A 26,771-nucleotide genomic window follows, 5' to 3' on the forward strand; every position below is an offset into this window, starting at 1 on the left:
ATTTGTGTACGGATACTTTCTTAAGTTGTATGTTTAGGATAGCTAAAAATATCAAGTATTGTGGTAGTTATCCATGAAGGAACATCACTCAAGAAACTAAAATGCATTGGGATCGAAAATAGTGGAGAGTTTTGATCCGGTAGCCCAAACTCCCTCACAAGTTTGGAGTTGCATTGGGTATTAAGAAAGTTTATACTTAATCAATTGCATGTTTGTTTGGATTAAGTATAGCAATATTTCTTATACCAATTTATGTTATGTTTATATATGCAAATATCATGTTTACTATTGAATTATAATGTTTGAATGATTATTATGGGAATATGTATGTGATAATTAATAAATTCAAGGTTTAAAAACATGTGATATAAATGAGAAATATTTTCCTTGTGAAAAGTAATTAAAATGATAATCAGGCTCTTCTTGCTTGAGCAAGATAGCTCTCGCTTGAGCGAGAAGTGTCTAAAGAAAACGAATGTTTTAGCTCGAGGCGAGACAGCTCTCGCTTGAGCTAAAATAGGCACCAAGAGAACTGATTGTTTTCTCGCTTAAGCGAGACAGCTCTTGCTTAAGCCACAAATGCCTCAAAATGGATGTGTCCTCGCTTGAGCAAGAAGGCTCCATACAGACATGACTTCTTTTTAAGTCGTCTGACCGATAATAGAACTCTCGCTTGAGCGAGAAGTGTCTAGAGAAAACGAATGTTTTAGCTCGGGGCGAGACAGCTCTCGCTTGGGCTAAAATAGGAACCAAGAGAGATTGGTTTGTCGCTTAAGCGAGACAGCGAGACAGCTCTCGCTTAAGCCACAAATGCCTCAAAAATGGATGTGCCCTCGCTTGAGCGAGACAGCTCTCGCTTCAGCGAGAAGGCTCCAGACAGACATGACTTCTTTTTAAGTCGTCTGAATGATAACACGACTCTCGCTTGAGCGAGAAGTGTCTAGAGAAAACGAATGTTTTAGCTCGGGGCGAGATAGCTCTCGCTTGAGCTAAAATAGGCACCAAGAGAACTGATTGTTTTCTCGCTTAAGCCACAAATGCCTTAAAAATGGATGTGCCCTCGCTTAAGCGGTTTAAAAACATGTGATATAAATGAGAAATATTTTCCTTGAGAAAAATAATTAAAATGATATTCAGGCTCTTCTCGCTTGAGCGAGAAGTGTCTAGAGAAAACAAATGTTTTAGCTCGGGGTGAGACAGCTCTCGCTTGAGCTAAAATAGGCACCAAGAGAACTAATTGTTTTCTTGCTTAAGCGAGACAGCTCTCGCTTAAGCCATAAATGCCTCAAAAATGGATGTGCCCTCGCTTGAGCGAGAGGGCTCCATACACACATGATTTATTTTTAAGTCGTCTGAATAATAACACATCTCTCGCTTGAGTGAGACGTGTCTAGAGAAAATGAATGTTTTAGCTCAGGGCGAGACAACTCTCGCTTGAGCTAAAATAGGCACAAAGAGAACTTATTGTTTTCTCGCTTAAGCCACAAATGCCTCAAAAATGGATGTGCCCTCGCTTGAGCGAGAGGGCTCCATACAGACATGACTTCTTTTTAAGTCGTCTGAATGATAACTCTCATATATACGAGAGTCTAATTACATGTTTTCCATCAAGAAGTTGTAAAGGTAAATAACTATATAAAAAATTTTAAAGTAAGGAATTGCTTTGTTAAAGGCGAGGGCCAGAGGGCCCATTTTGGGCGTTTTTGGCGCCCAAGCGACCGTATATCGCCCGGGCACGGACCAGACATGTATTTTGACCAATTTTTGATGGATTTGTCACTTGAGCGACAGTCCCTCGCTTGGAGGAGAATCAGGAAGAAAATTGAGTCTGTTTTGATGAGTTCATCGCTTGAGCGACAATTTCTCGCTTGAGTGAGAGACATACAATATTTTTGACTGTTTTTGATTGTTTGATTGCTTAGGAAATAGCCCTAGCTTGGGCGTGAAGTGTATTTACAACTGGGAAAGACCATTACTCAGATGATTGAGTCTGGTGCCCAAAATTGACAAACTTATACAAGTACCTTTGTTCTTGCACCTATTTAGGGTAAGGTTTCCGACTGTGATGTCGTGATTAGGGTAATGCCCAAAAAGGATTACATGATACCATGCAGCGAGATCATCTGACCGTAAGAGGCTTGGCCATGTGGTCGTCTAGGATATTCAGTGACGGTTTGTAGTGGTAAGGATGTTATTCCTCTTTTACATGATGACGTAAGATCGGGTCCCACATGAAGCATTCCTTTGGGAAATGTCTTAGGTTGGGCCGATCATATAAAATAATGATTAAAAGATTTAATCTACTAACCTCGGTTAGTATGCATACTCATTCTGGATAATGAAGTAGTGGAGAGGAAATTTACAGGAGATGAACGAGCCCTAAGATGTTGAGAGGGACGACGATGGCGGTGGTTCGTCAACAAAGTCTTGAGGGTGAGTCTAGGTGAGACGAGTCCCCTGTATTCCTGGATGAGGTATTTTGTTGGATCGGACAGTTCTCACAGCGTAAACTAGACGATCTCTGACAATCCCTCTTTGCAATCAGGATCAATGAGAGGGATGCCCAGAAAGTGTTTGATACGACACCATCCTGAAATGGACAGTTCTTCGGAACAGATCGATCATATATCCTTGCGAGGAATAATTTTGGTGCGTTCAAATCGGCTTGTTATGGGACCTGTACTCTTGGTTATTTCCGAATAGTATATTGGGAGGATATTTGTGAAAGGATGGATGAAGCAAGCATAACATTCATACATTGAGATTGTGGACTTTGATCATCATAATCTGAGATTATAACATTGTTCACCATTGTGCATTTTTATATGTGAAGTATATATTGTGTTTATTATGCGTGTTTGTATGGATGTGATATTTTGTGTAATTTCACGTCGTCAATGAGTAATATTCATTAGATGTCTTACTCCCTCTTCTGTCTATTTGTCTTCTATTTGCGTTTTGTTCAGATGGACCGCTCGGTCAGGCTCAGGAGGGGGCATGGAGTAGTGTAGGGTATTTATTTTGGAGTAGTTTTATTTGGGTAACGATTAGGTTTCGCATTGTACTTTGTACCAACCTTTCATGATATTCTAATGAAGTATGATTCAAAGTTATATTGAGTTATATTTTTATTACCTTTAACTAATGATGTTTTTAATTTTTCGCATTATATGTTACTTAAAGTGATGTTCCGAAAATGAAATGAATATAAGGAAATAAATTTTATATGACATCATTATAAAAAAGATACCCATTTTTTAGCAAGATATTTTTGGAGTAATTTTCGCGGCATTACAACATTGATTCCCCACAAAATTTTCTCATTTAAACATTTCATTTTCTTATTAAACGTTTCATTTTCTATAGTTTCTCATTGAAGAAAAATTATTAAAAAATCTTTCCAACCTTTCAATTTATTCAACCTCTCAAAAAAATTTCCCTTTAAATTTTAATTTATAAAAAAATCTGACTCAAACATTTTTTTTCATCAAAATCTATTTAGTATTTATTATTACTATTTTTCTATTAGTTTTACATATTTATTATTTTCTATATAATAATCTTTTGAGTTTTAAATTTTTAACTCTTCAATTTTTTTGTATCCTATATGTTTGTTGTGCTACTATTATATGGATTTTGATTCAATAGAAAGTTTTACGATAGTACTGTCATTTATTTTTCTCATTTTTCTCCTACGATGGAAATGCACAAATAACATGTGTTTTTAACCAAGTGATTACGCAAGATAGTATGCATGTTTTTAACCATACTAATGTACACGTAACATATATATTCTTAAACTTACGACAATAAAATATTGGCCCGTGCGTATGTATAAGGTAACTTACTAGTGATAAATAAAAAATTGACCATTGTTTTTTAGGGAAAAATAAGAGAAAAATAAATATATATTGAATGCATTATCTATCATTCATTTTCAATTGTCATTGACTTCTCAAAAAAATATATAATCCAAATGAAAGTTATATGGTGTGCTGACTGTGTTAAATCTTTATACTATCAGTGCATAAATATTATACTAAAAAAATAATATATTTTCTATGATAATATCTAAATCTCATCCATACGCGGCGAAATGACATGTCAAATTTAATGTTTATAATAGTTGCCAAAAGTTGATAGAATATAATAAATTATTAGTGTCTTTTACCATAAATAATAAAAAATGTCCATTCTTTTTTAAGAAAAATGTAATGGTAATATCTCAACCTCATCCATATGCCAAATTCATCTGAATCTCATTACACGTGGCGAAATGACATGACAAATTCATTTTAAACCTCCATCCTTATTTGAAAGCAATCATATTCATGGTTTGAATGAATAAAATATTGACTTTAATTTTAAACATAATGTATTCATCTCAACAAATCTTCCATAATATAGCAACCATTAAATGTCTTGGTTACTTATCGTTTGAAAATGTATTTACATAAATATCATAGTAAGAAGGTAATACAAATATGTATAAACTATAAAAATGAGTCAAGATAAATCCTCCCCTCAAATATTTTTAATGATCTTACTATTAAAAACACATATATCAAAATATTATTAAATTTTAGTATATAGTTTTTACACAAAAAATGTAATTGAGAAAGATTAAAGCAATATCAAATTAATAATCATGATAAATTATATAAAATATAGTTAATTATACTGAAACTCTCTAAGTTTTAGTGAAATTATACAAATTATAAATCACTCATATTTATATACACATATTATAGTAGGAGTCATAAGATAGTATGATAATTCAGGTAAATAATCTAAAAATGAAGTGAAAGAGATTATGTATTCGAGTCTCATCCATAATAAATATTGAGTAAGCTTAATTTACTCCATAAAATATTTTTTCATACAATAAGTTTTAGAGTAGCTAGAAGTCTTGGATATGTTCATAAATGAAAAACAAAGTTAGTTCAATTATTTTGATCTATAAAAATTAACAACAAAATCATGTTAAAATTACTTTTCAATAAATCATATATCCAAAGAGTTTGTTTTTTCCGTCTAAATAATCACCTTGATTCATTATACTATCAACCCATTCTCCACGTTAATGTGTTAATAGTTAGTAACTTTTGAATAAAACTAAAAGAATAATGAATAATAATATATTGGCATATAGATATATATTAAAGTCTTATTTGATACATATGTTTACCTTAAAAATACCTTATCTACTTTTTATAGAGTGTAATACACTATTAATTTTTATACATAGTTAATATATTATTTCCATTATTATATTCAAGAATCAAGAGTCATTAATGTTGATTAAATAATTAAATAATAAATGGTATATGTTGCAACTATTGAGGTAAAAAGGATATAATAAAAAAAATTGTAATATCTATTTATTGTAAACCTAAAAAATTATATAGTATCAACAAATTATTTATCATTTTTTTAAGTCAAAAAGTTAAGCATAATTAAACATAAATTATAGATAAATGATGCAGTGATAATATATAAAAATAATTTAAAATCTATGTATTAATAGTGTAAAGTTTTTTACAGTTGACACATTATTCACTATTCATTTATATTACTTTAGTGTGAGAGTATTTGATAATTAACAATTCAATTATGTATGATTTTCTAATATGTAAAAAAAAAATTAATGTCATATTAAATCTATTTAAAATTAGCAATTTTATTAAAAACATTAATGTGACTGCATTGAAAATTACGTGCCATAGTTATGGATTCATTTCTTGAACGTATTACCCAATGTATTCTGTGCCCTCATAGTCCTAACTCCTATATATTCCAACCAATTGATGCTTCATTTTTCATTCTTCTAGATATCTTCATATCTTTATTTTTTCATTGACCCTTCACTTTTCTCACTGTTACATTGCTTCTTTGTCAACTATGAATGCTTTAGCAGCCACCAACCGCAATTTTCAACGTGCTGCTCGAATTCTGGGCTTGGATTTCAAGCTTGAGAGAAGTCTTCTCATTCCATTCAGAGAAATCAAAGTAATCATCTTTCAATGCATATCTTTTTTGGGTTTCATTCCTTTTTCTCTTCACTGTTTTTGCCACTCTTTGGGTTTCAATTTTTATTTGCATACATGCATGGTTTTCTCTCTCATAAAAAAAGTACTCTTAAACCCTTCAGGGAAATCAAAGTACTAATCTTTTGAATCATACCTTTTTTGGGTTGAACTCCTTTTCCTTTTTATTCTTCTCTGTTTTTTTCACTCATTGGGGTTTCGATTTTCCATTTGTTATATACCTATGTTTTAAAAAAAATGTTCTTATTCTCGTGGTGTTTGTTAAAAATGGTTTTTTTCTGTGTGTGTGTGCTTTGCAGGTTGAATGTACCATACCAAAAGATGATGGAAGTTTGGTTTCATATGTGGGTTTTAGGATTCAACATGACAATGCTCGTGGTCCTATGAAAGGAGGAATTCGTTATCACCCTGAGGTTTATTTCATTTCTGATTTTCTTAATTATTTTGTGTTGTGTTGTTTTCAAATCAATATAGATATTTGAAATTTGGGTTTAGTTTCAATTCAACTTTTTCTCTGAGAAAGGGAATTGGTTATCCTTGTTGAATTCCTTATGTTGTAGTATTTTTATTACTTAAACTTGTGATGGTATAATTTGTTGTTTTTTAAATGGTATCATAAAAAATTGTGAACAATTCTCAGTTTCTGGAAGTAAGAGGTGACTTAGGATTTGGTGCTGCCTACTTTTTTGTGTCATGTGTGATTTTATCCCATGTGTGAATTAGAGTTATGACTTTGTTCGATCTATATAACCGACTCACCTAATGGGATAAAGGTTTGATTGTAGTTAATTTCAGTTTCCTATAGCTGTATGCTTTTCTTAGTTGTTGCAATGAAAATCTGAAAATGATCAAAATTTTACATTTTCTTCGTCATTGCAAGTGATGTTTTTTAGATATCAATATGAATGTTGTCATAAATTCCTTATCAAACTGTCATATTTTCTGGTGCCAGGTCGATCCTGATGAAGTTAATGCCTTAGCTCAGCTGATGACATGGAAGACAGCTGTCGCGAACATTCCCTATGGAGGAGCGAAGGGTGGTATCGGCTGCAACCCAGGGGACCTCAGCATCAATGAGTTAGAACGTCTTACTCGAGTTTTCACCCAAAAGATTCATGATCTCATTGGTGTTCAGAGGGATGTTCCTGCCCCGGACATGGGAACTAATTCACAGGTACTGATTTCACAATGAGGAATGCCATTTAGTAGGAAGCTTTCATATGACGAATGTCAATTCGACAATCAAAATTGCCTTTTAACTACACATAGTTCATGGTGAAGAGAAGAGTAATTCTCATTGTAATTGTGCCATCTGTTCATAATTCATTTGTTTCACTCCATTTATCCTTTTCCTTTCACAATATTTGATTTACTATCTGTCCAATATTTATAGATGCTTGCACCTTGTGGTTCTGTTTCATATATTTTTCTCTCACTTTTTTACAGACCATGGCATGGATTCTTGATGAGTATTCAAAGTTTCATGGGCATTCACCGGCCGTAGTGACTGGCAAGCCAATTGTAAGTATCAAATACACACATACTCTCAAAATCATAAACATCATGTATTGTTTTATATATCAATAATTAATTGTGTATCTCAGAACATGAAACAGGAAGGCTTCATTTTTATTACCTATCTTAATTTACAGTATGAGGGCAATGCAGATATATAGTTAGTTTACAGAGGATATACAACTATTTAGTGTCTAATGTTACACATACATGCCTTTCTTCCATGGTGTAAACCGGTTATTAGTATCCTGAATTCAGCATCATATTTGAGAATGAAGTCATAATCTTTTGTTTTGAAATCTCCAAAAGAATGTGTTCTATTATAGCATTTAGATTATATACACCTAGTTCGACCCACTTCATCCCGAATCTATTCTTCTTATATCGCTTTTATTATATCTGACTTTGAATGTTTTGGCCTGTAGGCTCTTGGAGGTTCATTGGGAAGGGAGGCTGCTACAGGTCTTGGAGTGATTTTTGCAACAGAAGCTTTATTTGCTGAATATGGGAAGTCAATTGCTGATCACTCATTTGTCATCCAGGTATTTCTTCATCTATAGTTTCCGAATTCTCGATACTTCATGGTACACATATATAGTTGTCAATTTTTATCATATCATTACAAGGCTTCCCCTATACACCACTAGTAATTGGTATGTAGTTGGTAAGGTCATTGGGAGAATTTTGTAACTATGTTCACCGCCAGCTGAATGATTAGTATATAGTTACGAATCCGAATTTCATCACCATTTGATTTTTTTTACACATTGCAGGGCTTTGGAAATGTTGGCAGTTGGGCTGCTAAGTCAATTTATGAGAGAGGGGGTAAGGTGATTGCTTTGAGTGACATCACCGGGGCTATTAAAAACCCAAATGGAATCGATATCCCCGCCCTTATTAAACACAAGGAAAACAATGGAACCTTGAAGGATTTCTCAGGAGGAGATGCCATGGATCCAAATGAATTGCTTGTTCAAGAATGTGATGTTCTTATGCCATGTGCCTTGGGAGGAGTTCTAAACAAGTATGCTTTTCAATGTCACCCTATTCTAAAAAATCAGCAGCAGCATTAATGTTTTAAGTTTGATCTTGGTCTGACACACTGATTTAAATTGCATCCACATTTTTTGAGTAATTTTCTTTTTACGTCGTTAATGCATTATCCACGATTCATATATATCACTTGTACTTAAGAGTCACTGATCGTTAGCACATGAGCAGTGGACCTTGTGCTAAGTACATATATCATTTTCTCATTTTCTCGTATTTTATTTACTCTCTTTCCTATTTTTCTCTAAAATTTAATTTTGTCATTTTGGTTTGAAAGAACTAGAACTTAATTTTGGTACCTTATTCTTAAAGGGACAATGCTGCTGATGTAAAAGCAAAATTCATAATAGAGGCTGCAAATCACCCTACTGACCCTGATGCTGATGAGGTATGGTTACTAACTGCTTTGCTATTTCTCATGAGTAAACCTTAAATTTAGTCATGGAACTGATTTTGTTTTACAGATTTTGTCCAAGAAAGGAGTCATCATATTGCCCGATATTTATGCCAATGCTGGTGGAGTGACTGTGAGCTACTTTGAGTGGGTTCAGGTAATGGAATGAACGAAACACTCAAAAGTCTAACTTGAAAATCAAGCTTAAGATATTTTTTCTTTATGACCAAACCTTAAGTTTAGTCCTCCAAAGATACTACTTAGGTCCTCCAAACGTTTTCTCGTCGATTAAATTCTTTCAAAAATATAAAACCTCTTTATGAAGACTTAAGTCACTATTTAAGTCATTCACTTGAACACTGTTTTATACTTTTCATGAACTTAATTGGTGTTACGAAACTTTAGAGGACCTAACTTGTGACACTGCTATCTTTGGATGACCAAATTGGTCATTTACTCGTGTTTTTCGGACGTTTTATTTACTTATGTTAAACCTCCCTTTGTGCTACCTGCAGAATATTCAAGGTTTTATGTGGGATGAAGAGAAAGTGAACCACGAACTCAAGAAGTATATGACTAATGCTTTCCAGGACATCAAGAAAATGTGTAAAACTCACAACTGTGACTTGAGAATGGGAGCCTTCAGTCTGGGACTGAACCGTGTTGCCCATGCTACACTTCTCAGGGGTTGGGAAGCTTAAGTTTTTTTTACCTAGCAGATGCATTTTTGCCTAGTGATGTAATCAATATGGTTCTGCTACCTTGGTTATGTTTTTTTGCTCTTGTTTTTTAGCCTTTTTGAAGAGGCTTTAGTTTTCTTATTTATCTTGGTGTTAGTTCTAGTAATTGAGTAATCTCATTTGGGACTTGCAATAAAAAATGTCTATCATTGGTGCCCCATAAATGAGATCAAGTTATTTACATATTTCTTTCTTACTCTCACTTATCCACATTATCACCTCTATCTGTTGATACATAGAACTTTATTGTTTGGAGTTAAAGTCATCATGTGTATGTGTGGAAGCATGGAAAAACTTTGGAATACTCTCATTCAATATCTCCATAGAAAGTGACAACATATAAAGATAGACTAGCCCTGTGAGGTCATTTTTTTACATCAATAGAAATGATACATTGGTCCCTATTCAGTTCATTGAAATTTCTTAAGTTTCCCTTGTACCATTCTCTAATCCTACAAATGCAATCACTGGCTGAACAAACTGATTAATATTGACAGCGACTTATATGTTTAAGATTCTTTAAAGGTAGCTTGAAGTTATGAGAGTATGGTAGTGAATACAATGATGAAGGATCCCACGATCCTCTTCTAACTGATTCCTCAATCAGTTATTTACCCAATTTCCTAACTACCTTTTCTAAAGCCTTTCCTTCTACTTATAGGTGGCTACTAGGGCCTAACTACTAACTACCCAGGGAAACAGAGCCAAGGTTAGTTATTTAACAACCAAACCTTCCTCTTACCCCTCTTATACACTTGAGTAATTTCGGGTCTACCCCTACCCTTAGCCTTATCCCTATCAATACCCTCCCCTAAACTTTTTAACTTGTCCTCAAGTTGGAAATGAGGGAAGGTGTCCTGTAATACAGTAGCTAACTCCCAAGTGTTGTCATGCTTAGGAAGGTGCTGCCATGTAGTTAATACTTCCAGCTCCCCTTGCTTATTCTGCCTGCAATCCACAATATCCTCTGGACTTGCCTCTAAGACCCACTCTTCATTCAACATAGGTGGTAAGGGTTGAGGCTGTTGATGAGGCTTAAGGGCCTTCTTGAGCAGAGACACATGGAAGACAGGGTGAACTTTAGAACCAGCAGGCAAATCTAGCTGATAAGCCACTTCCCCCCTCTTCTGTAGGATTTGATATGGTCCATAGTACCTAGGTGCTAGCTTAGCACATGGTCTAGTAGCCAAGGACTTCAACTTATAAGGCTGCAATTTGAGGAAAACCCATTCTCCTACTGCAAAATCCACTACTCTTCTATGCTTGTCAGCCCCTTGTTTCATTAAATTCTGTGCCTTAGCCAAGTTAGTTTTTAGTTCTACCAGCAACTCATCCCTCGCTTGTAACAACTGATTGACTTCTTCAACCTTAGATGGTATTGCCGCAGCTTTTATCAACATAGGAGGATCCCTGCCATATAGTGCCCTGAAAGGTGTCATCCCTGCTGCACTATGGTAATTAGAGTTGAACCAGAATTCTGCCCAATGTAGACAATCCACCCATTGCCTCGGTTTTGGACTCACATAGCACCTCAAATAGGTTTCTAAACATCTGTTGGTTACTTCAGTCTGGCCATCTGTTTGAGGATGGTAGGAGGTACTCATCTTCAATTGAGTTCCTGCCATCCTAAATAGCTCCTTCCAGAAATGACTCAAGAAGAGGGGGTCCCTGTCAGAGACTATAGAAGTAGGAAACCCATGTAGCTTCACCACACCCTTCACAAAGACAGCAGCTACTTCCTTGGCAGAATAAGGGTGTCCTAATGCAAAAAAATGAGCATACTTAGTAAGTCTATCCACAACTACAAGGATAGTATCCTTACCTTTGGCTCTAGGAAGACCCCCTATGAAATCCATGGATAGATCCATCCACACCTGCTCAGGAATGGGGAGGGGTTGTAATAAACCAGCAGGAGCCAATGTAGCATACTTGTTCCTCTGACATGTCTCACAACCTTGTATAAATGTCTTGATATCTGTCCTCATCCCCTCCCAAAACAAGAAACTAGCAATCCTCTTGTAAGTCCTCAAGTAACCAGAGTGGCCACCTGTAGGGGTTTCATGGCATTCAGACAGAATAAGGCCAATTTTGTTGGAGTTCCTTGATAAAACCAACTTGTTCTGATAATAAAGGACCCCTTTCTTCAATTCATACCCTGGATGGCTTGTAGGATTCACCATTAAATCTTGCATGAACTGTTTCCACTTAGGATCTGATTGCAATTCTTCCACCCACTCTGCCACCTCTTCATTAGTAATTAAAGAGAGGGTAGTGTACATGAGTCTTCTAGACAAGGCATCAGCCACTGAGTTCTCACTGCCTGGCTTGTATTGGATCTCAAAGTCCAATCCAATTAGCTTCACAGCCCACCTAAATTGCTCATCTGAAAATAATCTCTGTTCTGTTAAGAACTTTAAGCTCCTCTGGTCAGTTCTGATCACAAAATGTCTCCCTAAGAGATAATGCCTCCACTTTTGGATAGCTTGAACTAATGCCATCAATTCCCTCTCATATACAGACTTCTGTTGAGCCCTAGGTGACAATCCCTTGCTCCAATAAGCTAGAGGCCTCCCTGTCTGCATCAACACAGCCCCCAAACCTTTACTAGATGCATCAGTTTCAACTACAAACTCCTTATTGAAATCTGGAACAACAAGCATAGGCAATTCTGTCATTACTTCCTTAAGTCTTTCAAAGGCAGTGTTGGTTTCCTCAGACCAGTTGAAGGCTTCTTTCTTAAGTAAGTCAGTGAGGGGCCTAACAATCTTCCCATAATCCTTCACAAATTTCCTATAATAACCTGTAAGACCAAGGAAGCCCCTCAATCCCTTGACATTAGTTGGTACTGGCCAAGTCTTCATATCTTCCACCTTGGAGCTATCAGCAGATACTCCCCCTGCTGAGATGACATGCCCTAAGTACTCAATGCTGGGTTGGCCAAAACTGCACTTCTTGGGATTAGCCTTGAGACCATTCCTTCTTAAGAGCTCCAATACTGTTGCCAAGTGGTGTCCATGGGATGGCAAATCAGGGCTATACACTAGTATATCATCAAAGAATACTAGACTGAATTTTCTCAGATGGGGTTTGAGGATATCATTCATGAGAGCCTGGAAGGTTGAAGGGGCATTAGTGAGCCCAAAGGGCATCACTAAGAACTCATAGTGTCCTTCATGGGTTCTAAATGCTGTTTTTTCCACATCCTCTGCCCTCATCCTAATCTGGTGATATCCAGATTTCAAATCTAGCTTGGAAAACACCTTAGCCCCATTCAACTCATCTAACAATTCTTCAATAAGTGGAATAGGAAATTTGTTAGGAATGGTTACCTTATTAAGGGCTCTGTAATCCACACAAAACCGCCATCCCCCATCCTTCTTCTTCACCAGAATCACAGGACTAGAGTAGGGGCTAATACTGGGCCTGATGACCCCAACTTCAATCATTTCTGCCACCAACCGTTCTATCTCTGATTTCTGATAATGAGGACATCTATAAGGCCTAATGTGAGGTATCTCTGCCCCTTCCTTGAGGTGTATAGCATGATCACGTGGTCTGGGAGGTGGAAGACCCTGTATATCTTGGAAGACTGACTGAAATTGCTGCAATACCCCATCTAAATCTGCTGGTGTGGCCTTCTCTGCCCTTATTGTAGGAACATCCTCACAGTGTAACCATAAGCCCTCCCCTTCTTGCCTTAATAATTGCATAATAGCCCCAACTGATAATTCTGCCTTAGTCAAAGCAGGATCTCCTTCTATAGTGGTGATTGAGCCTTCCTGAGTGATAGCCAATTGCATCTTGCCAAAGTCAGCCTTCACTTCTCCTAAGCTGGCTAGCCAATCCAATCCTAGCACCACATCCACCCCTCTCAAGGTAAACAAATAAAAATCTTGAATTACTTCCAGCTTTTGCAACAAAATCCTGAGCTGAGAACACTTCCCTTGGCATCTAACCTGATGTCCATCCCCAACCTCCACTATATAGGCTCGAGTCTGTTCCACTTGCAGTTTCAAGTTATCTACCAAATCCTTGGAGATAAAATTGTGGGATGCACCACAATCAATCATCACCACCACTGGATGATTCCCCACAAATCCACCTACCTTCCAAGATTTAGCAGAGGTTAACCCCTTCATTGAAAACAGAGAGAGTTGCAGAGAATTCAAGGTTTTCAACTCAGTTCCCACCTCCTCTTCATCCTCCTCATCCTCTTCAGCCATCAATAGCATACTAAGCTGCTTGTTCTTGCATTTATGCTCCCTGGAAAAGGGTTCATCACACCTGAAGCACAACCCCTTCTCCCTCTTTTCCTTCATTTCTGTACTAGACAGCCTCCTATACTCCCCCAATCCTCTGGATCCATTAATTTCAGGGATCACTCGTTGACTCCCTTGCACACTGTAACTTCCCACAGATGATCCTTCCTTCCTGCTAGTATTGGATGAAGGTTCCAAGGTTACAACCTTGTTATAAGAATTTCCTCGAGTGGAGCCATAATTCCTGGTCTGACTCGTGCTAGCCTTCCTCTGCATCACCAAATTCTTCTGCTCAATGAGAATGGCCTTATGTATGACTTCTTGTAATGAGCCTAACTCGTAGAGCCTCACCTCAACCCTAATTTCCTCCTTAAGGCCATTTAGGAATACTCCCCTCAAGAACCCAGGATCCTTGTCCTTAAGGGCCCCTGCATATTTCTCAAACTCTTCTACAAAAACCTCCACACTGCCTTCCTGCTTTAAGGACAACAATAATTCAAAAGGATTTTGAATCATAGTTGGTTGAAATCTCCTAACCACAGCCATCTTAAAACCTTCCCAAGATGGTGAAGGGTTGCACCCTTCCCACCATTGATACCAACTTAGTGCCCTTCCTTCTAGAGCTACTAGTGTGGCTCTCATTTTCTCAGATTCACTGATTGATCTCATTGAAAAATATCTTTCCAATTTTTGTACCCAACCAAAGGCATCTTCTCCCCCGAATATTGGAATCTCCAGTTTTCTCCACCTATCCTGTCCCTGAGCCACCTTGTAACTATCAACCTCGTCTTCACTACCTCCCCCCGTAGAATTCTCCCCTGAAGTTACCCCTAACTTTGCAGCAATGGCAGCTAACAAATCCTCTGTCTTCCTGGTTCTAGCTTCTGTCAATTCCAGCCTCATACGTAAATCCTCCCTCTCTTGCGCCCATCCTTCATTTTCCTTAGCCATGCCTCTCGTAGAAACCATGCGATGAAGGTCCCAACTGCAGCGGTGGTGAGGTGTCAAATCTTTCACCAAAAGAATAGTGTATAACTAATCATTGGCATTGCATTTGAGATGATGGTTGAATTAAACACAGCAACAGACATGAAGCTGCAATTAAATTTTATTGTGTTAGAATCATCATGGAAGTGGAATAACTTGTTGATCTGTGGTTGTAACAAAGTTCTATCCAAAAATTCCTCTTATCCATGATATAGATAGTTTAGCTTTTTGATGCCATATCTTGTGGTAAATAGAAGCGCATGAAAGTTTCCTTTCTCGATTCTTCTGTTTGCCTTTATTCATGAAAGCAGGCCCAAATAAGTAATGACCGTCTTTAAACCACGCTCAATGAATTAATGTGAACTTGCTTGCTACATGTGGTAGATACAACTGCACCTCCCCTTGTTTTGGGATAAAATTGAATGTGTTTTGAATCAGTGTATAAGCTTTTCATATTGCAGAGTGTAGTGATGTACCCTATTTAGATTAGGAGAAAAGGAAAATGGTAAATTAGCATGCTATTTTTTTGTTAGTGAAGCATCACTAGAACATAGTGCAGATTAGGAAGGCTTATAAATTACAGGTCTGAGGCTCCCTTTGTTAGCTTTATCATTTACAGTTTTGCTTCCTTTTCTCTATCATGTTTGATTTGTCAATGTAATTGAAACACCAAAGTTTAGATAAATAATAAAACCATTAATCTCGATGTACAAAGCAACATCAAACTCCGCTGGGTTAATCAATGTGCAAACAAAACTGCAAAGCAAATTAACATTATTAATCAAAGTTTTTATCCAAAATAAAAATGCTCCCATTAAAAAGAAAGGAAATGAATTTGTGAATAATCTCTACCACTGTATTCTGTTATGAATGTCTACATTCAGTGACTTTGGAATTTTGTTGTTGTTGCAGTTGTTTTACTGTCCAGCTACTGGACAGCAGTTTGATTCCTATTTTGGACTCATGCACTATGTGAAGTATGCTATGAGAAACAAACTTTCCATCTATGAACCGGTGAGTTTGAACTCTGAGATTGACAAAGCTTTGATTAGTAGTGAATATGTTCATACTTCACAATTTGATTGTGGATCATATAAAAGATGTGATATTCTTAATTTTGTGAAACTCATTCTTCCTGGATCATTAACTGAATATACTGTTCTTATCAGGCTTGAAATTTCCAAAAAAATTTGTGAAATTTCTAGCACGGTGCATGCCTAATCTTTTAAGGGTGCTTGGTGTAAGTGTCAAATGATTTTGATAAACACTGGTATCCAGTACGTAAGAAAGAAAGAAACAGGGATGAAAAGAAATGCCCCTAACTCACGAGTATAGAATTCGTGATAGGGTTCTATGAATTTTATTAGAGATAGAAGAATACAAGAGTATGGTAGTGATTACAATGGAGAAGGATCCCACGATCCTTGTCTAACTGATTCCTCAATCAGTTATTCTTTCCAAATTCTTAACTACCTACTCTAAAGCCCCTCCTTCTATTTATAGGTAGCTACTAGGGTCTAACAACTAACTACCCAGGGAAACAGAGCCAAGGTTAGTTATTTAACAACCAAACCTTCCTCTTACCCCTCTTATACACTTTAGTAATTTCGGGTCTACCCCTACCCTTAGCCTTATCCCTATCATATGAGCTGAAACCTTGTAGTTCATTAAGAGATTTGGAAGTATTCCATAAATTTAATTGATCACATAAGTAATAAGAAAAAAATGTATACTAGTTTTATATATCATTACTATATTATTCATTATTCAAGTTTAATTATCATCGACTCTTCAAAAAATAATTTAAATGAATGATGATTGATATAGTGATTATATATTAATCTTTACACTACGACTTAACAAATTAAGGTTTATAAATTATATTTTTCTATAATAAAAAATCCTCACTAGTCAAATAAGACTAAAGACTTATTTATGGTCAAATAAATTCATCAACTAACATACAAATCCAGTTTCCAAACACACAAATCAAGTGAATATTGAATGATTTATATTTCCAAGACAATGATAAATTTACTTTTCCATTGAATACTTTTTTTATCTAGTGGTGAAAGGGTGTACCAAAACTCTTCTTGAATTGATTTGCTGAAGAGTCCAAGGAAGAAAAGGTAGATACCCTTTGTTGTATTTGTTTGATTGGTGTATAAGAGATGAGAATAAAAAATACTCAAAGTAGCAATAAAGTTTTAAAGACTCAAGAAAATTCCTGCATTGCAAACATACAAAAACTAGGCCATTCTTCAGCACTAGGATGACAATTGAAAACAATGTGTAATTCATATCCATGCCATTGTTTAATACTAACAAGATTAATGGAGCACAATATTATGATATGGAACTACATAACAGAAATTCCACTACTCCTTTTTGGAAGTACTGGAGTTCTCATCCTGCCATGTTGCTTGCCATTGCTTGTCATAGAATGTAGTCTCCTCAAAAAGCTTCTTAAGGTTGTCAAGGTCCTCGTTCTTTCGGATCAGAAGTACTCCGGCCACTGCTACGAATAGAAGAGTTTTGCAGAAGAAGTTGCCCATTTGATCAACTAGACCTACGCCTGTCAAGCTATCAACAAAATATGCCATAAAGAATCCTACCATTGCAGCACGACCTGCACAATACTCGAGAAAAGAAAATAGTCAGTGATCAAGAATACAAAGCAGAACGTATCCTATCATTGACATAAAACCCTTTATTTTATAATTGCATTTCAGAATACAAAGCAGAACTAACCATTCAGTAGTTCAGCCTCCGGGAGATGAAACCTTTTTATCCATGCCCACCAAGGTACAATGGAGGTGTCAAAAACTACTGGTTTGTCATTGCTGGTCGATTCTGGGTTACTCTCTAGCCACTTTCTCCTCCTTGCCTCTGAAAATAATTACGAGATATATCCTTAGATGAAATAATGTTCAAAGTATTTAAGAGAAAATAACAATATATAATCCTTGCACGAACTAATAAGTTGTTTCTCCCTCTTTCAAAGAAAGGAAAACTGAAAAAGATGATAACATGCACTGTCAAATAGAATATAACAATTGCACTGCTAATATGTAAAATTGTAGAGACGATATATGTCAATTGCTATATCAAGAAAAGAAATTGAAACCAAACAAAACATCTATTCTGAGCTCAAATTCTGTAAATAAACCAAACCAGAAGGACACTAACTATATCAATAGGATTGTAACCTTGAGCACCCTTTGATTATGAAAAGAGGTTGCCTAAAATAATTTCTTTTGAGAGGGAAAGAGTGAGAATCTTTGGCAGCATCATTCTCAATCTCATGCTTTGGCATAAAATCAAACTCTATGTTTGATTAAAATTTAAACCACCGAGGAATGGTGCAGTGGAAGTTATCCAGCAGTGTTATCATAAACAAATTGGCTAGCAGGGGAGGTTAGGGTGACATATTGAAGAATGGAGAAAGATACGGAATCTTTCGCAGATGGAGCTGGATTGTGGATGTGAAACTAAAGGATTCTCGATATATATACACAAGTGTGTTTATCTTAGAAGATAACAAGAGCTGCTATGCTTTTGCCTAATCTTTATGACATAGCCTCCACCCTTTCCACTCACTAGGAAGAGCTTATAAATCCTTTGTAACCAAATAAAATTTCTAGGGAAAGTGACAAGATAACTATAGAGGAAGCCAGACACAAAGTAAAAAAAAATGAATTGAAAATGGAAGCAAACAAAACTTCCCTCTCCTAAATTTGAAAGAAGAAACTTTCATCAACCTATATTTGCAACCCTGGCAATTGAAAATTGTTTGCTCCCTTATATGAATTTCAGTTGGTGATACTGTTTCAAAATCAAAACCTCATATTATCATGTTCTCTCCTAGTCCTGCATATATAACCTTAAGGGGGTGTAGACAAACAGTTATATGGCAGGAGATAGATGAGTGTTCGGATCGGGGAGCCCAAATAACCAGAGATTTGTGGTCCACAAACTACACAAAGAACCACATATGTTGGTTTGACATTACATCTTGACGGAAACATTAAGTCACTAGATCTACAGATCTTTTTTCACTCATAAAGCCTTCAACTTGTTCATTCCTTTCCAATGTGACACTTATTCACCCACAACTTACTCTTAAGCTTGAAATTTCCAACAATGAGATCTATATTAACAAAAATGGGGAATAAAAAGAAACATGGTAACTGACAAAATGGCTGAGAAAAAATAACATCTACATTCAAATCTTAGCATAATTAAAACCTTTATGAGTAATTTAAACAATATATTGGAAAATTAAATACACCACTTCTTAATCTATCAAATACACTACTTTAACATCACTACCCAACAAAAGTTTGTCCTTTTTTACTTCTCAGCCATTGCAATTAGCAAAACAGATTGAAATCTTACCATACTAAACTTATATTTTCAACAAAAACACAACAAATCCAAAATCTGATTTCAACAAAGACAAAACCTTTAACAAGACATAAAAAGCAGATTAAGCAAGGTGTAAGAAATTAAAGACATTAACAGTTACCAGCATCAATAACAGCATCCCAATCAGTTACCCCATCTTTCTTAAACTGTTTCAAATCCCATGTCCCTTCAACCCATCTTGGGTCAGTAAAACCACTCACCACCTTCTTTTCTTCTTCAACCACTTCAACAGCAGCAGCAGCAGCAACAGAACCATTGGTTGGAGAAAGCTCCACCAATGGTGGTTCAACTGCAGTTGTTGCAGAAGCTCCAACACCATTGTTGTCATCAGAAGTAAGAGCTTTGAAGAGAAACAAAGGACGGTTGTTGTTCTTGTTGTTGGGTCTGAGAGTGATGAAGTTGGTGTGGATAAGGTTATTGGGTTTGGAGTATGGGGAAGAGAAATGGGTTGGAGGAGAAAGGGAAACCATGGTTGTGGTGGTGGTGGTGGACATGGTTTGGAGTTGCACTGATTTGTGTGTTATGGTGAGGGATAGGAATTTAGAACATGAGTTGTGTGTGGGTGTGGTGGGTGGGTTTGTGTTTATGGGGGAATATCCTTAGTCTTGGAAATTATGGGCAGAAGTAAAGTGAAGTCAGTTGTGAATATAAATAAAAGGTATCAAACTCGACTCGAAGTTGGTCTAATAATATAAGGTTTATTTATGTCAATTCCTTAGAACAATGTTTGGTGAGACGTCCTCATATAAAAATATTAGTTTCTTACCATTGTTTATAAAAAAATAAAAAGGTATCAAAAAGTGAGAAGATAACATCTTGTTTCCTTAATTAGTTTGTTGAAAAAAACTTACATGGAGATCTATCTAACATTTCATATCTAAAGATAAATATATTTATGTTTTTTAACATTATCAATCATAATTCAATTTTTAATGTGTTAGTAATATTTATTGATTATTTTTATATAGATATGTCTCCTTATAAATTTTCTCCTTATTTATCCTTTCTTGCCTAGGATCGGATAAATCTCACAAAGTCACAACTCAGAACACATAACCAATCACCTATTATGTAATGTATTTGCATTATCTGAACATCTACATAATTGTAAATCAACTTGTAGATTATGTCAGTATCAGATTTCGAATTAATATTACTTTATCTTGTTTTAAAGTTAAAGGAAATGCTAATGATTTTTCGTGTTACATAGAAAATGCTAATGAACACCATAGGATAATCCCATTAAGCTATTTACATTAATACGTAATGTATTTAAACATGTTAGGATTTTTAAAAATGAACCTTGATGCATATTTTCTATTTTTTTAATGTTAATAGAATACTCGTTCCTAGTACCTTAAAATTAATAATATGAAAAAGGTTTTTTTTGGTACATTGGAAAACAAAAAAGCGAACACAAAGAAAACTAGATTACATGAGAGAGATCTTGAGCAAGATAAAGTTGACAGCCAAACGGAGCAATATCTCAGATCTTCAAGGTATCCGAAGCATGAGATCCAAGTCTACCATGAAATCAACCACCTGATTAGCCTCACGAACAACAAATTTTATCTCAACAATCCAGTCTAGAGATAACCAACACCGGGTATTAGAAACCGTTTTGAGGATTCGGTGGGGATGAACATGAACTCCATCCAAAACAATACGAACAACCTCAAGACAATCAGACTTCAAGAGGACCTTTTTCAACCCCAAATTCCAAGCAATCTTTAGACTGTGTTCCATAGCCATAAGCTCTGCTAAGACAGGCATCCCATCTCCATAGTTGGTTGAAAATCCTCCCAACCAACGACATGCATGATCACAAATAGCACATCCTCCACCCATTACATTAGTGTGTCTTATATAGCTTCAATCAACATTGACTTTACCCTGCCTAACTTCCAGAAGACACCAAAGAATCTCCTCCATAAAGACAATGTTACTCATCTTGCGCCAATCCCAATAGTCTTGGTAAACACTTAGGGAAAGATAATTAATATCCCAGCTAGACGTGCTAAGGATAGAATTATTCCTCCCTATCCACACCCACAAAAAAACCAACTAGGAAGAGCAAACAATTATGATATTTGCACTTTTCGATCACCCAAGAGCGAAAAGACTGAGTTACCCAGAAGGAAGAGTTTGACCAACCAAGTCTATTCCAAAGAGTAGAAGAGTCAAGACAATCCCTAAACACATGCATAAGATTTTCAATCCTTTGTGAAGAAGATCTTGCTCCTGACCTTGACATAGTTTTGATGAAGACACCAACATCACATAAAGAAAAAATGAAGAATACTTATAAAGATAATGAAGATAAAGCTTCAAGGAAATTAGAGTCTAAGTCAATATGTACTTCTATCCTTATACTCTAAATATACAAATAGTAGTAATGCTAAAAAATTATTTCAAAAAGAAAATTGAAATCTATAAGTCTAAATGAAAATAATTTTCAAAATACTGTGTAATATGTTACTGGATCCAAGTAATAGATTACTGTGACTAAGTAACAGGTTACCAGAACTTAGTAACAGGTTACATGAGTGTAAACGAGTTACCCAACAAAAACTGAATAGGATAATTGATTACTCTCTTTGAGTAACCGATTACAAGGTTACAATATATTTGAGTAACATATTACATTGTGTGATAATCAATTACTCAGTTTGACAGAATGTTTGGGTAATCGATTACATCCTTTGAGTAATTGATTACACTGTGTGATAATCAATTACTCAGTTAGATAGAATGTTTGGGTAGTAGATTACATCGAGGTTGTAATCGATTACTAAGAGTTGTTACACTAGATTTTCAGATTCAAACTGCACAGCTTTCACCCCAAACGAAATGGTTTCATTTCAATCAATTCCTACATTTTCATAGAGGTGTCATGGCTGATTGGAAAGCTTATTTAAAGACATTGAAACTCAGAATTCACAACAACAACTCATATACACAATCTAAATTTTCTGAAACATTTTTTCTACAACTTGTTCATAACTTTCAGATTAAATTTTCTGAAGTTGTTTTAAGTGTGGTTTCAAAGTTTTTCAAACCTTCTGAACATTATTACTAAGTGTATAAAGAGTTTTCGGATTGCAAGAGATCATAGTGTTCAAATCTTTTAAAAAGGCAATCCTTGTCATTGTTAAAGTTTTCTTCATTCAAATTGTTGAAATACTTTCTTTTACAAGAGTGTGATAAGTAAGGAGATAATGTCACTTGGAAAGGTTGTTTTCCAAAGAGTGACATAGGTATTAGCGAGTGACTAAGGTACAAGAAAGCCTTGGGGTGAGAATTTGTAATTACTATCTTAATATCTAGTGAAGAAATCTCTTGTGTTGCAAGAGTACTAGATGTAACCTTCGGTGGACTAGAAGGTGAACCAGTATAAAAATCTTTGAGTACTCTCTTCTCCTTTATCTCCTTAAATTTACTTGATATTTTTCTGAATAACTTTTCTGTTGCTACTAACTCTATAAATTTTAGAAAAATATGTCATAGATTTAAGACAACTAATTCACCCCTCTTAGTTGCCATCCCAGTCTTACAATTGGCACTAGAGCTTTTCTGAGTAAATTATTCTCAAATCCGATCATGTATCTAAGATGGCCTCCAGATCATTTATGGGAGAAGGTTCCAACATCAATCGCCCTCCAAGTTTTATTGGAGAATGCTATGACTTCTGGAAAATCAGAATGAAAATCTTTATAGAATCTCAAGATCTGGATATTTGGAATGCAATTGAGGAAAGACCCTATGAATCGTTCATTATTGTTAATGGTGTGAGGGAAGTGAAGCCAAAATCCTCATGGAATGATGAAGACAAAAAGAAGTTGCAATACAATCTCAATGCAAAGAATATCCTCACTTCAACACTTGGCATTGATGAATTCTTTAGATTATCAAACTACAATCTGCTAAAGAAATGTGGTATACTCTAGAGACCACACACAAAGGAACTGAGGAAGTCCAAAGGTCAAGATTCAATACTCTATTTCAGGAGTACGAAATATTTCGTATGAAGCCTGGAGAGAAAATACTAGATCTCTAAAAGAGATTTACTCACCTTACAAATCATCTTATTGCACATGGAAAAATATTATCAAATAGTGACTGAAACTTAAAAGTTCTGAGATCACTCACCAGAACATGGCAACCAAAAGTAACAGTCATTTCTGAAAAGAAACGTTTATCAAAAATGTCATTGGCTGCTTTATTTGGTAAATTGCAGGAACACGAATTGAAGCTCAGCCAACTTGAACAACATGAAGAGCAAGAAAAGAAGAAGAAAAATATCTCTCTCAAAGCAAAGACAGATAGATATGAGTCATCAGAAGATGAATCAAAAAAGGAAGAGATGGAAGACATAAGTCTTTTTGTAAAGAAGTTTAGCAAGTTCCTTAAAAGGAATAAAGGCGCTAAAACTAGACAAATGAAGAAATTCACCAAGAATAATGACGCCCCCACTTCAAACCAAAACTTCACATGCTTTGAATGTGGTAAGCCTGGTCACATGAAGATGGATTGTCCAAACCTGAAAAAGAATTCCTTCAAAGGGAAAAATGAAATGAGGACTGGACGAAGAGCCTACATAGCTTGGGAAGACAATGATATCAGTTCTGCCTCTAAACCAGAAAATGAATAACAAGTTCATCTCTCACTAATGTCATCTTATCACTATGATGATGAAGAGGTAAATGAAACTAACCTATTTTCTTCTTCTGAATTACAACTTGCATTTAATGACTTACATGATGAATATGTCAAACTCTCTAAATTATTTTTAAAACAATAAACTGAGTTAGAAATATTCAGAAATAAACTATCATTTTCTTCATGTCAAAACTACATTACTCCTGAAAAGAAAGTTTCAACATTAAGTATTGAACTTAATAAATTAAACAAGAGTAGCAAAAATCTGGACAAAATAATTAAAGGTTAGAGACATTCTATAGACCGAAGAGGTCATGACTATTCTAACAGCCAATTTTCTAAGAAACAAAATGTCTAAACAAAAATAAAATTTCAGAAACAAAGTATCCCTGTATTTATTTGTAGTAACAACAAAACTAGGATACATAAGCATCATCTCATATGTACTTATTGTAAGAACCATGGGCATACACCAAATACTTGCATGATTAGAAAATATGGTGTGTCTTTAGGTCATTATAGATGGGTTGAGAAAGGTGCTAACCATATAGGACCCAAAGAAAATTGGGTACCTAATATTACTTAACATGTTTTGCAGGATAATTTGAAAGTCGTTTGCAATCTATGGTACTTAACAACGGCTTCTCAAAATACATGACGGGCGACAAAGATAAGTTCTATGTCCTTACTCTAAGAGACAAAGGCTATGTTACGTATGATGACAACAACAAAAGAAAAATACTTGGAGTTGGTAGAATCAATAAGCCACCTCAACAACTATAGAAGGAGTATTGTATGTTGAGGGACTCAAGCACAACTTGTTAAGCATAAGTCAACTATGTGACAAAGGATTCCATGGGACATTCTACCCTGATAAGTGCATCATCGAAAATAAGGATTCTAATAACTCTAAACTAATTGGTAAGAGGATAAATAATACATATATGATTGATTTAGATTCCTCTTTATCAATAAAAATTTTAGTTGCTAATAATAATCATGATGCATGACTTTGGCATAGGAGAATTGCTCATATTCATATGGATCATTTGAATAAACTGATTAAGAAAGATTTGGTTGTTGGTTTACCCAAAATGAAGTTTGTTAAAGACAAACTATGTAGTGTTTGCTCTCTAAATTTTCAGTTATATTAAATGGGCATAAAGAGTGCTTTTCTTAATGGTTATATACAAGAAGAAGTGTTTGTTGAACATCCTCCAGGTTTTGAAGACTACAAACATCCTTCTCATGTATATAAACTAAAGAAAGCTCTCTATGGCTTAAAGCAAGCTCCGCGTGCTTGGTACGATCATCTAACAAACTTTTTACTTGAAAAAAGTTTTACCAAAGGAAAGGTCGACACTTCATTTTTTATTAAGAAAATAAATTATCATACTCTTCTTGTTCAAATATATGTAGATGATATTATTTTTTGTTCTACAAATGAGATTTTGTATAGTAATTTTGGCAAAATGATGCAAGGAGAGTTTGAAATGTCCATGATGGGGAAGTTAAATTATTTCCTTGGATTGCAAATCAAACAACTCGAGGATGATATTTTTGTAAGTCAATCCAAATACTGCAGAGATTTGCTGAAAAGATTTGAAATGGATGACTACAAGTCAATGGCCAATTCTATGGGTTCTAGAACATACATTGATACAAATGAAGCTGGAAAATGTATTGACATTAGTTCCCTACTTTATCTAACTGTCAGTAAACCTGATATAATGTTTAGTATCTATTTGTATGCACTTTATCAATCAAAACCAAAAGAATCACATTTAGTTGCTATCAAAAGAAACATGAAATGTCTAAAAGGCACAACTGACGTTGGATTGTAATATCCAAAAGGAAGTATATGTGATTTGGTAGGATATTCAAATTTTGCTAGATGCAAAACTGAGAGAGAAAGTAAAGTGGTACTTATCATATATTAGGAAATGCACTGGTCTCATGGCCATGGAAGAAACAAGTCTGTGTTGCCTAAGTACTGCTGAAGCAGAATACATAGCGACAGGTAGTTGTTGCGCCCAAGTGTTGTGGCTTAAGCAATAATTACGAGATTATGGCTTAGACTTAGGATGCATTCCCCTAAAATGTGACAATACTAGTGCTATAAATCTCGCAAAGAATCCAATAATGTATTCTAGAACCAAACACATAGATATAAGACATCACTTCTTTAGGGACCATGTCCAAAAGAAAGATGTGTCTGTGGAATTTGTTGATACTCATTACCAACTAGCAAATATATTTACTAAATCTTTGACAAATTATTCTTTCTATAAAATTAGACGAGAATTCGGCATACTTGATAAAGTTTACCTATCTTAAATGCTTATATAAGATTATATGTTTGCTTCATTATATTTATCTTATGCCTACTTGTACTTAAAATTGCTTAGTTTTGTTTAAAAAAATTATTTTTTGGGTAAGTAATCGATTACTTTGGGTCAATAATTGATTATTAGGCATCAGTATGCCTGAAGATTCGAAATTCTCGGGACAGTAAACGATTACTCTAGAGAGCAAATGATTAGTTCATTTGGCAGAAACTTTCAGTAACCAATTACTCATATATGTAATCGATTACCTAAGGTTTCTGTTTGAAATCTGGGAATTTTTTATGTTGAGTAACCGGTTACTCACTTTGAGTAACGGATTACTCAAAAAGTATTTAAGTTTCCCT

The 26,771-nt window shown here is 35.2% G+C and overlaps 1 protein-coding gene and 1 pseudogene across 1 annotated transcript; one reads left to right on the top strand and one right to left on the bottom strand.

The window, feature by feature from the left end:
- Window positions 5,817-9,942, top strand: LOC109333097 (glutamate dehydrogenase 2-like). The gene is made up of 9 exons (XM_019568374.1): window positions 5,817-6,009; window positions 6,347-6,460; window positions 7,000-7,221; window positions 7,494-7,568; window positions 7,988-8,104; window positions 8,336-8,586; window positions 8,925-9,000; window positions 9,077-9,163; window positions 9,522-9,942. The coding sequence occupies exons 1-9, from the start codon at window positions 5,902-5,904 to the stop codon at window positions 9,705-9,707; spliced, it is 1,236 nt and encodes a 411-aa protein (XP_019423919.1). The 5' UTR covers window positions 5,817-5,901; the 3' UTR covers window positions 9,708-9,942.
- LOC109333099 lies at window positions 17,203-20,036 on the bottom strand (annotated as a pseudogene).

Source organism: Lupinus angustifolius, chromosome LG18 (assembly GCF_001865875.1).
Source record: "Lupinus angustifolius cultivar Tanjil chromosome LG18, LupAngTanjil_v1.0, whole genome shotgun sequence".
NCBI classification, from domain to species: Eukaryota; Viridiplantae; Streptophyta; class Magnoliopsida; order Fabales; family Fabaceae; genus Lupinus; species Lupinus angustifolius.